Genomic DNA, 14097 nt, shown 5'->3' on the forward strand with positions numbered 1-14097 from the left:
AGTGTCACAGTCTCCTTCAGATATTCACCTGCTCTGCCCTAGGGTCCTTCAGGGGCTGCAGGCAGATATCTGCTCCTCTGTGGACTTCCACAGTCTGCAGAGTGACAGCCTGCCTCACCATAGTCTTCACTACAGGGAAGACCAGGAATGCAGTGGAATCTCTGCTCTGGTGCCTGACAGAGTTGTTTCTCTCACATATTCTCATTCCTCTCTTCAGCTGAAGGCTGTTGTGCAGTTCCAACTCACACAACCCCCAACCCCAGCCACCCCCCCGCCCCTTGTTAAATTTGTTACCCCCAGTCACTGCCACCACTGCTGGTGGGCTCACCCTTGGCCAGCATCAGGTCTGTTTTGGAACCAGATGGAACTGACTCTGTTGGACACAGGGGAAGCGTCTGGCAGCTTCCCACAGAAATCACCCTTGTATCTCCCCCATTACCAAAGCCTTTTCACACAAACCAAATACAATTTGCCATCTTATTTAAGGTACATCATATGTTCATATTAAAAAGTTAGATTTCAGAATATCTGGATATAGTTCAGGGGAGCAGGTTACTTTTTAAAATTTTGAAGTGAGTATTGTGTTTTATGTAATCTAATCTTGCATTTCAAAAGTACTAGTAGAAGAAGAAAAGAATAACAGTCACTGACAAGGTTAAGAAGTAGAATGATGCCTAATGTAAACTGCAGGGCACAGCAAGTCATTTACCACTGGAATAGGTAAATGGTGCTAAAGATGTATAGCTATAGTGTGTGATGCTGTTTTAAAATTATCTAAGCAAAGCTCAGTTGTTTATTCAAGTGAAATCCTTCTATGGCAAAAATAAGAAATTCTCAGGCCTGTCATGTGCATCGGCATGTTCCCTAACTGCCTCCTCTGCTGGCTCCTGAGAAGCCACATAAATTTGCAGTTATTTCTTGAGAATCTGACAGCTATTATGCAGCTTGACTCATGCCTTAAATATTAATGGAAAGACTGTGTCATTGTCCTCCTTTCTTCTTATGAATTATAATCTTAAAACATTTGGGGTTCATGTGTCATTCCATACAATTTTTCAGAGTAGAAATACCCTACTAAAAGTGATGAGTAAAGATTTTGACATTACATCTACCACAGCTCAGAACACAGTATGACAAATGTAACATAAACTGTCTCAGAAATAACAGTAGCATAGACTTCTTGGTAATAAAACTTTCTGAAGTATACACATGTTCATATCCTGTTAGGCCTAGTAGTTTTGAATTATATATTGTTTCATGTCTTTCAGCCTGTCCCCTTATTTATTTGGAGGGATACACGTCACCTGGTAAGTAATTGTCTAATATTTTGGCTTAGGTTAATTTGTGTCTTTTACAACTCTACAGTGTTTCTTATTTTGTATTTTCTTTCTGGACTTAAAGGTTTCAAGATGCTGGAATCATACAATCTAACAGAGAAGCATTTTGCTTCTGTACAAGGAGTTTCACTGGAATCAGGCTCTTTCCCAAGCTATGTAGCATATAGACTTCACAAAAATGCCTTTGTCAGCCAGCCAATACGGTAAGTAAACCTCTAGATTTATATTTAGGGCGACCAGGTGATGAAGGATTAACAGAGTTTATAGACAGCATTTGTGAGTTATGGAAGATGGATTCATTTAATGTTCATTTTACTGAGCTTCAAGAAATACACTCTTGAAGAACATCTATCATTGTTTTCATTACATGCTAATCTATTTCTTCCACTGCAATCATAGTTCACTATTAATCTAGTTGCTTGTTTTTCTTTGAGTTTATGCTTCTTACCCCATTCAAGTTGCACATAATCCACAGTTTATACCTAGGCTGTTGAACAACAACCTCCTTAGTCCAATGAATTCCACGTTGCTGGACAGAAATGGTTTCAATATGGAGGCATTAGCATCACTTTTTCCAGAAGCATTGTTCTTACTGCAGTAGGCAGCACATTGATGCTGCTAAATTAGGGTAGTTTCCCCTCGACTTGACTTACCTTATTTGGCAAATGGAGCAGAGTTTTCAAGGGCCTGTGGTCTTAGAACTTGGTTATGGATGGGTAATATGATGGTTATTCTTGCCAACATTTTTTCCCAAAGAAAAAAGGACTTAATTAGTAGTTACATTTACTAGAAGTGGAGCAGTACCTTTTTCCTTTTAATTTTTTTTAATTAGTTTCTCTCCCATCTATTTAAGTAAGTTTCAAAAAATGTTATTCTGGTTCAGAGGAGATGCCTAAAAATAGCCCATTGTTCCTATTAAATTTAGGAAAATTAATTTTCTTTTCATGGAAGTCTTTGAAATCATCTGCAATCCTGCCAGAATGGATAAAGATAAGATCACAAGCACAGAAGCTGAGGTTTATGAAGAAATAATTTATTTTTGCTAGCTTTCTGAGATCACAGCTTCAAAAGTGGAGGACTTGAGGAGTCTTAAGTTCATTGACATGCCATTAGTACCTGTAGGGATGACAGGTCTCTGACAGCATGGATTTTTGCAGTCTAGGGAAATACAGATAATCCCAGTTTTGCAACTCTCTCACATTGATAGATACTGCATTTAGGATAAGTTGATGAAAAGACAATAAAAAGATAGGCTTCATATTTATTTCATTTTTTTGAAATGTTGTGGTACGTAGTTTAATGTTTGCTCAAGAGGTGGAATAGACTTGCCAGAGTATTCTGGACCCCTATTTTTCATGAGAATCCAGAAAATAAAACTCTAGGCTGAGTCAGCAAAGCAATAAACTCATACAGATCCTAGTGGCATAGTTGTTTCCATATCTGAAATAACTTATTATCTAAGTTATAAATTGTGTTGCTATATCTACTTTAATATTTGAATTCTTGCACTGTGCTGTATGATGTTGTTGACTTAGTGATATGGTTTTTATTGTAGTGTTCCTAATTGTATGGGTTCATAAGCTTTGTCCAACATACAAAGCAGCTCCTCTTTTCATTTTAAGGTTTTTATGTTTGTGTTCATGTGACTAAATCTCCTTCTGAGCTCCAGTATAATGGTCAAGGAGAAGCAGTGATCACCACTTTTCTTGCCGTTCTCTTCCTCCATTCCCTCCTTTCCCTCGCAGAAAATTCTGGAGGCCATTTCATGCATGTTTTTATGTACTTTTGGCTCTCTGCTTATTTAATCTGTAACAGCCGAAATATCAGAAATTTAAACCTGAGCCACTAAAGAATGAGCTGGAGCCCAAATGCATCACCAATTGCAAAGAAGACATTAAATATTCCATCTCTGTATCTGTGCCTGAAGGGCAGCAATAGTTAAATGCTGTTGCCTGACTGAAGCAGGCCAGATGAAAAAAATGAATAAAGCTGTGGTCTTTTTTTTTTTTTTTTCTGTACTTATCAACAAGGAATCTAAAACATGTGTAGTTTATACAGAATTTTGCCACAAGAATACATATCCAAGAGTTCTTGGTCATATTCTGGCATCCTCTGTAATTGTGGTGCTGGGACCAACTGCAGTTGTGTGTCGGGAAGACAGTTGTGAGTTCATCTTAACAAATCACAGTGTTTTTATATCACAATGTTTTTTTTCTATTTGAGAGAGTAGTTTAAATGCTCTGTTCCACTAAATACTGTGGTTTCCCTATTACTCTTGTGTCTTTTCTTTGAAAAACAGCAAATGATGATGATCTTATTTTTGTCATGTGTTTCCATGTGAAAAAATGTCTTTGTATTGTCTTAACAGGGAGATTCACCCAGAGGGGCTGCCACAGGCGTACACTATCATTTTGTTATTCCGTCTTCTGCCTGAATCCCCCAATGAGCCTTTTGCAATTTGGCAGATTACAGACAGAGATTACAAACCACAAGTTGGAGTTGTGCTTGATCGTAAGGATAATTATACTTATTGCATAGAGAAGTTACATGTTATGTTACTTTGCATGTATCCTTACCAAGTATTTCCAAACCCAAAGCATTTCTACATGAAAAAAGGATCATACATTTTTAGTTTTAAGAAATTTCTTTTAAACTTTGTACATCTATAGTTCAACTAAGAATAATTAATCTAAACTGCATTTCAACTTTAGTATTAACTCTAAAATCAAAGAAAAGTACATCTATGTACTTACAGGTCATTAAGATCATTTATGATTTTTGTTCACCCAAATAAGGGGTAAACTAGATTTTTATCTATAAGGTTGTATTAGTATGGTGGTTTCAGTAGTATGCATGAAATGAAATGTGTTATTTTTATTTATTGCAGCTGCCAGCAAAGTGCTGTCATTCTTTAACAAGGATGCAAGAGGAGAGGTTCAAACCGTAACTTTTGATAATGATGACGTAAAGAAAATCTTTTATGGAAGCTTCCATAAGGTAAAGGATTGAAATTATGATGTTGCTTTTTGAAGTACTGTTCTTTTAAATTGAAGAAAGCCAAGCACAAGTCCCTCTCAGGTGACTGTGTCTGTTTTTTTGGATAGTATTTTAAGTTGACATAAGGACCTGCAGATCATGTAAAACAAGATCTATGAAGTTATAGGTCTTCTTTAAATCAATGTAAGAGATTTGTCAACAAATTGTTAAGACTGTGCAAGTGGAGGGATATATCTGAAGAATAAATTGTAGCCTGGTTCCTGCCACATGAAAGAGGAAGAATAAAAATTAAAGTGGAAGAAAGAAAGGAAAGGAAATTGTGGTGAGAAAAGATTGCGTGGGAGTAGTGATTTGAAATTATTCAGAGCAGAGGAAGACACAGCCAGAGAAAGTGAGTAGGCAGGGAACCAGTGTTGGGAGGTAAATAACATATTGAATAAGATTTGTATGTTTAACAAATATAATACATGTGTATGTATATATTTAGTAAATATGATTTTTTTTTTTTTGCTGAAAAACACTGGGCTTAAAATATTCCAGTGTCATGTTAACTGAGGAAGCAACAAGAAGGAGAGAGAGCCCATAAAAGGTTACTTTATAATTTAGAATGAAACTTGCAGTTTTTGAATTGACAAAATGGCTAGTGAAATCTTTACATGGTGCTGCATCAGCCTTCATTTGTCATAGGTTTGTGCTTGCTTTTCTAATTTTGTGCACCAAGTTATGAAAATTTGATGTTCCTAAGCTTCCTTACCTCTAGTCATCAGGAGGTGCTTGACTCAGATTACATGTACACGAAAAAATATTTTTAAGATGTTTTCTTGCTGTGTTAAGTATATATGTTTAGGGCAAGAAGGTGAGCTGAAATTGCAACATTTTTGGTTAGCTGAAATGCACATTCTCATGTTTTCATTTATCTCCCTTCTATTTAGTTTAGTTTTCATCTGATGACTAAATATGGCTTGAGTATTGCATTTGTTTTCTTTATGATACCATCTTCTGCATGACTTGTCATTACCAGCATTCCTTTGAGGATACTGATAAGGGGTTGCCTCTGTCAACTTCCATATACTGGAGGCCAAATTGTCAACTGAGCTTTGCTAGACTGAAAGCCAGGAAAGATAACTGGTAACATTATAATGTTTTGTGACTTCATCTGTTTAAAACACAGGTGATAATGAAAATAACACAGTATAAAAGTTATTGGTTTCCTCAGAATTTGGAGTAATTTCCCAAACTGGTCTTATAGCCAGTTATTCTTGTTTTAGAATTTATGCCTGGTTAGTTTAGAATTTAGGCCTGATTATTTTTGACTATATGAAGAAATGTTTATGTAATTGATTTTGTAACTGATAGTTATGAGTAGCTTTGGATCATACCTACATTAAGCAGCTTTTATTTTGTCTTTGACATTTGCCTTTTTTTTAATACCTTAGTAGGACAGCACAATTTTAAGGAAATATATGAATCTATTGGGGTGAGAAAAACTGTCAGTAAAGGCTAGGATGTATCTTGTTTTGGTATGAAGGTTGAGTCATCCCCAAGTACTGTTTAGATGCAAAGCATTATGTAGCATGCCTTATTTTAGATATCACTGTGAGAGCTGACACATCTTCAGGTCAGTGGTGTGGAGCTCTCTACATGCTGTACTGCCAGCAGTCTCTCTTAAATATCTGTGGCTGATTTAGTTGATGTTTAGAATCACGTTTTCCCTTATAGTTTCTCTAAATCTGATAGAGCTGAGCAAACTTATCTGACAGCACTTTCAGTGATGTTCTGCTCATTTATCAGAGCAAATGGGGAAAAATCTGTGACCCCTGCTAGCTGCCAGAAATTAGCAGTAAAATTTATGTAAAATTGTTTACCACACTTTATAGTAAAAAAAAATTACACAGCAAATAAAAATCCAAAATTTGGTATCATTTTACTAGTTAAATACACAAATACATATGGAGAGAAAGTGATCCTAAGATGCCAAAAAATGAACAGGAATGTAGTGATTTGCAAATTATCTTAAGCTTTACAATTACAAATTCTTGCTGAAGAGACTATTTCTTAAGAAAATAATTCTTGGTTACTTAATGCAATGTGTAATTCCCTGTCTTTTTTTCCCAGAAAGGAATCAAAAGTTCAGATTGTGATAGTATTTAAAGTAGCTGGAAGAGCCTTGGTTCAGAGCTATATTTGGCATTTTTCACCATGAAACAAAGATGACTTTTCTGGCTTCTCTCCAGATGATTACTAAAATTGCTATCTCAGTCAGGTTGTTAATGATGGCATAATGGGCTTTCCCAGCCCACCTGCTGGGAAAGCTTTATGCATCTGCTGTGTTAATTAGCTCCTAATAATGGATAGCAGTAGTTTCAGATGCATGAAGGAAGGAAAGTAAGATTAACACATTTCTAAAGGTATGTTTACAATTTCTCCTACCATCCAGTTTCAAAGAAATGACAAATCTTTACAATGCAAGGAGAGGTTTTCCAAAATATTAAACATTTTTGTAGCTTTCATTTGATGACTTACTGGCTCATTCACTGAAATACAGTTAACTACACCTAACTGTGGGGAAATTTACTTTGGCATACTTGAACACTCTGTGTAGCAGAGCCATGGTGAAAGCTGTTGAATCTGGCAAGTTCCATAGGAAAAATTCTGACTGCCTGAGACAGTCATTAAATTTCCAACTGAAGTTTTGGAGAGACAGACAGCTTCTACTTTCTTATCCTTACCACACTAGACTTCCTTTCAGCTTGCCATTTTGCAGTAGTTAGCAAGAGGAAATTTGATAATGAGTGTATCTCTTTCCCCTGATATACATATGGGATATACATATTTGCTTGGCTTATTGATGTGATTCACTTAGCAGCACATCAGAACACCACCAGACTTTATCTTATAAGGCAGCTGGAGAGAAAAATTAAATTATGTTTTCTTTCCTAAAATGTCATAAATGAAATAAATAGTCAGAACTAATCAGAACAGATTCTTTATGCTGGTGTGTTAGAAACTGTTGAAAACAAAGTATGTTGGAGTTGAATACAGAGACGTGTTATTTACTGTAAACACCAGATGCCTCCTTTAATTAGATTTATTGCCTAGGCCGTGAGATTCAGGCTGGAATTCAGATCTGGCGGTAAATCTAAGTTTAAGTGACTGAGTCAATGACTTGGGAGAGCTCTCCTTATTTTTGATTGTTGGGATTGCTTCTTTGGATGGATAGGTGATGCTCAGCAGTTATTCCTCTTTGAACCTTTTCAAGCTGATCGCATTCAACATTCTGATGTAGATTTACCCTTCCTAAATTGTTTTTTTGTGCTAATGAAAATATAATAATCTATATTTGCTATGCAATGTGTTTTATTTCATTTAAATTGTGACAAATACTTAACATTCCAGTAGAAGGACTTGCATATTAAGTAGCTTTCAGAGCTAGTAAATTACATCCGTGATGTGTTTAAACTGGATGATGCAGTAATAATTTTTTATTATTTGTTCAATGAATACGGTTGGGAATTTTAATTAAAATCCCCACTTGTATACACAGCACTGAGATATAAAGTGTAAGCACATAATTTTTAAAGAGTTTAGATAAGCTGTGCTGATGCCTTGGAGACAAGTCTGCATGGGAAAATATTTAAAAGGGAAAAAAAAGTAAAAATTCCCAGGAGATTGTTCAGGCACTAATTGATTCAGGACATTTAGGGGAATCTCTCAAATTTATGCCAATTTTTAAAGCAGTCATCAAATAACAATATGTTTCTGAATGGTTATGTACTGTGATAAGAGAAGATTTAAAAAATAAATACATACTTCAGAGATTCTTTATTTGTGATCTTAATGTGTTGATACTTTAACAATTACATAGATATTATAATGATGAATATGAAATATGTGCAAGGTATATAAAGCCCCTGAAAACTTTCTGTTGCCTGAAGATGCTCTTTCATCAGCTGCATATGCTCAAGTGGCCCTTGTTTCTTTCTCAGAGACCTCTAAATATTTTCTGTGCTGTCAGAGAAATGTTGCAAATTAACTTTTGTAACATTTGCCATACATACCATAAATGTTTGGAAAGATAATCTTTGCTTAGGTTTTGTATGTTCCTCTGTTTAAGGTTTACTATGTTTTCCCCAAGCACTTCATTCTTGTCTCCTGGTAAACATATTCTCTCTTTACTACAATCATTCCTTTCTCCCTCCTAAGTGTCTTCTATTTCCAATAATTAATCTCTTCCTCTTCCCTGTTTCCCCTTGTTTTGGCATATGTTTTTGTAACCAGATTTCTTTCATGGAAATTTTTTCTTGCATCTTCCATTATTTTGTCTTGTTCTGGGCAGGCTTCTCTGGTCACTTCCTGGATCTCAATGTAGTTAATGCCTCTGGTTGAGTCATCTGTGGAAACTGAATTCTGTATCTTTGGGTCTGAAACAATCCACCCTCTGAACTACAGAGTCTGTTAGCCAGTGGGCAGTCCCAGGCTTATAAGCATCTTGTGTGGTCCCAGCCATCAGAAGAGAACAAAAAATGCTTATATTCACTTCCTCTCAGAAGTTCTTTTATTTTTTTACTTTTATGCTGTCTTAAAAAAAAATGAAGGCAAGCTTTTAAAATAGTTAATAATAGTTCAGCTATTACATTAAATAGTATTTCTTAGCTGTGCTTGTGTGTTCATCTTATTGACCTTCAACACATTCTAAAGAGATTATAAATGTCATAGACTTTCCATAAGTTTGAATGTTTCCAGCAGTTGGAAGTAAAGCAGGATTACTGGGAATAAAATTTAAAAGAGTACTATTGAATCAATGAAATACTATGAAGGTGTTAAAGTAACTGTGCCCGTGTGCCATGTCTCAATATTTCATTAAACTTCTTTTCAGGTCCATATTGTTGTAACTTCATCAAATGTTAAGATTTACATTGACTGCAGTGAAATAATGGAAAAACCAATTAAGGAGGCTGGCAATATCACAACTGATGGCTATGAAATACTTGGGAAGCTTCTAAAAGGGGACCGAAAATCAGCAACAGTAAGCAATAAATATGAATCCATTCATTATTGCAAGACTTTGAAATTTTCTGAGGAGAGAGATTAGGGATTGTTGGGAAACCACTGTTGCATCCGAAGCTTTCAATGTACTTAACTGAGGAGTTTAGTCTTTACAGCTTCTTGTTCTAGCAGAATTGCAATAACAAAAATGTAATAGCTGGAAGTTGCACTCAGGTAAATTCAAAGAAGGGTGGTAATATTTTTCTTTTAATAGGGAGAGCAGAAAGTAATTGAATGAATATACTGTGGATACTCTATCATTAGAAATAAATGGAGGAGTGATTTTTAATGATAATGTCAATAGATTTCATACTTAACAACACACCTAACTTAATGATCTTTCAAGAGTATTACTTTCTTTTACAGTTAGAAATCCAGAATTTTGACATTGTATGCAGTCCAGTTTGGACTAGCAGAGACAGATGCTGTGATCTCCCTTCTATGGTAAGTATAAATGAACCAGAGGCTATCCAGAAAAATGTTACTGACAGTAAGTTTAATAATATTACTATTAGGCTGTTATTAAACCTTGTACTGACAACACATTTAAATCACAGTTTTAGAGCAGCCAGTCAACTTATTTCAAAGTTTTGTGTCTGAGACAGTAAAGCTGAAATGCTAGAATTAAGCCCCTTAGAAGTTGTGTAAAAATGTTTGTTATATTTGTATTCCAGTGATGTTTCAAAGTCTAGGTATTATAAATAGGGAATTTATTTATTTAATCTGTTCTTGGAGTGGCATTCAAAAAGTAACTCTTCTTTGTCAGCACAAGCTGATTGTCAAATGGATATAAATACTAGAACAACATTTTGCTTGTGCCTCTCTTGTTAATGGCCTAGCATAGCTCACAGAGAATATTTGCTAAAAATATAAAAGATCCTGTAGAGACATTTCGAAACCACAGTTTAGCTGTGAGTTTTACTTGGAAACAGGATAATAGAGAATCTTCCTGCTATTGTTTCAGAAAAGCATGCTGCCACTGAGTACATTTCTTTAAAAGGACAGTAATAAGTTGTGATTAAATTTTCAGAGAGATGAAGCAAAGTGCCCAGCTCTTCCAAATGCTTGTACCTGTACTCAAGACAGTGTTGGACCTCCAGGACCTCCTGGACCAGCTGTAAGTTACCAGCTGTAACTATTCACAATAGAAACATTTTCTGATTTTTAAATTTATGGAAGTAGTTTTATGTTGGTCTGTGTTTTTGTGAAACAAATGTCAGTCAGAGACATAGTTTCTATCAATATATCCTTAACAACATGGTAATCCATCCCCTTTTCATTAGCTCCCACCATGTCTACCTTGCTTGTATGATATTTTCCTATATTTCCAGTGTGATCACTGAGATTAGCTCCTCATTGTTTGATAGGCTGAAAGACTCTGGCCCAGTCTCTTGCACATCATGTACAAGACATTTTTAATGGACTGCAGAAATATTTTTCCTAAATACAGAGTACAGATTTCACTCCAAGGAAAGATTCTTTACTCTGCCAGGGAAATAAATTACTTTTTTTTTTTTTTATGGGAACAGATATTAATTTTTGGAATGGACATAGTCCTATCAATTGCTTTGAATATTAGGGAGTTATAGTCAGCCCAGTAGTCATACTTTGAAGCTATCAAAAGTGCTGCATGAGGAATCTAAAGCCCAGTTAAGTTGTCTGGTAGTCTACTAGAGAGGTATTCAGAGTTTTTTATGAATATAAATTGAAGTTTATGTCTGCAGAGACAAAAATCAAAATAATAATTTTTCATGGGCTGAATTGGCAAGGCTGAAGCTGAGGTTTTCCTGAGTTCCTGATACATATTTCATTGTACTACATTTTTAGCAGTACAATCTGTACACTTCAAAACTTTGGGGCTTCACTTAAGAGTTTGTTAGAGAGAATTCATAATGCACATAAATATTATGCACCTTTGCTTTCTGTGTATGAAATATATTCTCTTTCCAAATACTCAATTTAGGGTGGCCCAGGCGCTAAAGGTCCCAGAGGTGAAAGGGGTTTGACTGGATCATCTGTAAGTATGTTTCCCAAATTCATCTATAATGATGTTACTACAGGCTTACCTGTATGAAGTTTTTATGCTTAGTTTTAGTGTAAGAATGTAGATTAAAAATTTAGTTGAAAATATGTCTTTATGTTACTTATGTGCAGCCTACCTATTTGAGACTATATATCACAGTCTACGTAACCCCAAAGGCATTGGCCACATATCAGGATACTGGGATTATGTGCATCAGAGTGTTGATACACACTCTGCAGCATTACTGTTCTCTCATCTGTACAGAGGACATGGCAATACTTCTAATTGGCACTGCCAGAGGGTGTGTATTGGCCTGAGACTGCCAACATGAATCAGAAAATAGCTTCTGAAAGAGTATGCCTCTTGAACAGCTATTTCCGCCGTTGTTCTGAACTATTAAATGTGTCTCCAGGCTTCTGACTTACCCTAAGTGTCTAACCCAAAGGATTTTGCAGTTATGGATTTCAGACGGGACTTACAATTTTGTTTTAATTTTCTGCTTTAAGGGGCCTCCTGGTCCTCGTGGTGAGACAGGTCCTCCAGGCCCTCAAGGTCCCCCAGGTCCACAGGGTCCCAATGGGCTGTCAATCCCAGGCGAACCGGTGAGTGCCCCTCTTGAGTGCCATCAGCAGGCAGTGTGTGTGGAGCCAGAGCTGCCCATGGGGATGCTGGTCTTGGAAGAGGGTGGCAGCTTTGCCAGAGCATTTCTTTGTCCCTACAATGCAGTAGCATTGTGAAACACGTTTCTTTCTGAAACAAGTCTCTTAATAAAATAGCGTTTTCTGTCCTGAATGTCACATGTGCTTATGGGATTCTAATGAAGGGACAAAGTCTGAGTGCAGCAATGTAAGTTGTGCTACTCTGTTGTCAGTCTTTTCTGTAGAGTTGCTAGGCATTCCAGATTAAGGACTCAAAACTATCAAACTGTGGTACAGGAAAATTAAGCATGTAGTATTACTTCGAAGACTTTTTCACGGACTTATATGTTCAACTTCTATTGTCTGGCTTAAATCAGTAGCTAGGGTTTTCTTAGCAACAACATCCATATTTTAGCAAGATGCTATTTCTGATTTCATGTGCATACCTTCAAAGCCAGAGTAATTCTTATTAACACTGATGAAGTTTCACTATGTTCTATTTTTTATAGAAGACTGCATGCATAACCCTGCTTTGTGAATGTATTAAGGCTGCTTTTGCCATATTTCAATAAATAATCACCCTAAAAGCAAGAATATAATTCTGATGTTTCCTGTTTAGCATTAACTTGAATTTTAATGTATTCAGGAGCTTTTTTTATGAAGTCTTTGATCAAAATATAAAGTCTATGGAAAGAAGAAGCGGTGTCTAATTGCATGCTGTGTCATTTTTCATTTGAAAATTGGTTACCTGCTCCATCTCTAATGGAATTTGGGAAATGGAAAACAAAATGTGCTTTAAGATAGACATTAGGAACAGCTTCTGTTTTGTAAGGACAAAGTAGAATGATTTTGTTACCCCATGTAGATTCTTTTCATGCTTTGTTTTTTTTTTTTTTTTTTTTTTTTTTTTTTGTTATACACTGGGAGGAAAAATTTATTAAAGATGATCTAGAGGTATCAAACAGCAAGAAAGGAAAAACATTCCTCTTGTATGTGCAATGCAAATAAGACATTTATTTGTTCACTTGAAAAAGTCTGAAGAATGAAAACACCAACATTTGTGGAATTTCTCATTAGCTAACAAGAATTTAGAGCACTTTGAGTCATGTACTTTTCATTTTTTTTATCAATTGCGAACCACATTCTCAGTCTATGTTTACAAATTTTTGGATAAGTACCAATTGTTAATGCTGGATTATCATGCAAGCTACTGTAAAAAATAAATATTGTATTGTCAAGTTTAGCTCATGTGGATTTGGACTGTGCATTTATACTACAGTGCTGTAGCATATACAGAAGGCCAGCTAGTTGTGAAAGGCAACAAATTGCTTCTTTATATCCTCCTACACCTTGCATGCTGGAAGTATGATGTATTCTGTAATCATTTGTGAAAATTACAGGGCCGTCAAGGAATGAAAGGGGATGCTGGCCAGCCTGGACTCCCAGGGCGATCGGTAAGGTGACACTTGGACAAGGTGATGTCATTTTGCTCTGGATGCAACTTGGCTGCTGGACAGCTGTCTTTGATATCACCAGGAGTCATAGGCTCTTCTCATACCTGCCTGGGCCACAGTTTTGGAAACACAGTTATCTTACATTTAGAAATCTGAAATGTAGGCAATACATTTTGCCATTCAAAACAGCAAATGTGAAAAAAACAGCTGTACTTGGTCAAGCCAAATGTCCATCTGGACAGTTGTGAATGCACAATGACAGACCATTCGATTAGGAAGAGTACTCTGGTAATTCCCCAGGAAGGTCTCTCATCTTCTGACCACTTGCAGTTAAATGTCTTCCTAAAATAAAGATTGCAGAACCTTTGCTGCACCCTTCTTTAGCAATGTTGTCAAATTACTTTCTACTTTTGGAATTCAAATAGCCTTGGGACATTAATTGTATGCTTTCTGAAAGAAGAAAACAATATTAAAGTTCAGTTACTTGCAGGTTTCTGTATTGTGAACTATACAAGGAAGAGAAAAAATTAAGGTCTTTTTAAATTTGCCATGTTTATAGATAAGATAAGGTCATTGATCTGCACATGTCATGACATAATGAA

The 14097-nt window shown here is 35.9% G+C and overlaps 1 protein-coding gene across 5 annotated transcripts in view; it reads left to right on the plus strand.

Moving 5' to 3' along the window:
- Nucleotides 1-14097, plus strand: part of COL12A1 (collagen type XII alpha 1 chain) — a 317990-nt gene that overhangs the window by 69574 nt on the left and 234319 nt on the right. For all 5 annotated transcript variants that reach the window (XM_053937327.1, XM_053937328.1, XM_053937325.1 and 2 more), the window contains 10 exons: nt 1269-1307; nt 1402-1540; nt 3706-3848; nt 4225-4334; nt 9211-9360; nt 9747-9824; nt 10411-10497; nt 11344-11397; nt 11910-12005; nt 13442-13495. In XM_053937327.1, the coding sequence (XP_053793302.1) occupies nt 1269-1307; nt 1402-1540; nt 3706-3848; nt 4225-4334; nt 9211-9360; nt 9747-9824; nt 10411-10497; nt 11344-11397; nt 11910-12005; nt 13442-13495 (950 nt within the window). The remainder of the gene's footprint in view (nt 1-1268; nt 1308-1401; nt 1541-3705; nt 3849-4224; nt 4335-9210; nt 9361-9746; nt 9825-10410; nt 10498-11343; nt 11398-11909; nt 12006-13441; nt 13496-14097) is intronic.

Source organism: Vidua chalybeata, chromosome 3 (genome assembly GCF_026979565.1).
Source record: "Vidua chalybeata isolate OUT-0048 chromosome 3, bVidCha1 merged haplotype, whole genome shotgun sequence".
Classification (NCBI taxonomy): Eukaryota; Metazoa; Chordata; class Aves; order Passeriformes; family Viduidae; genus Vidua; species Vidua chalybeata.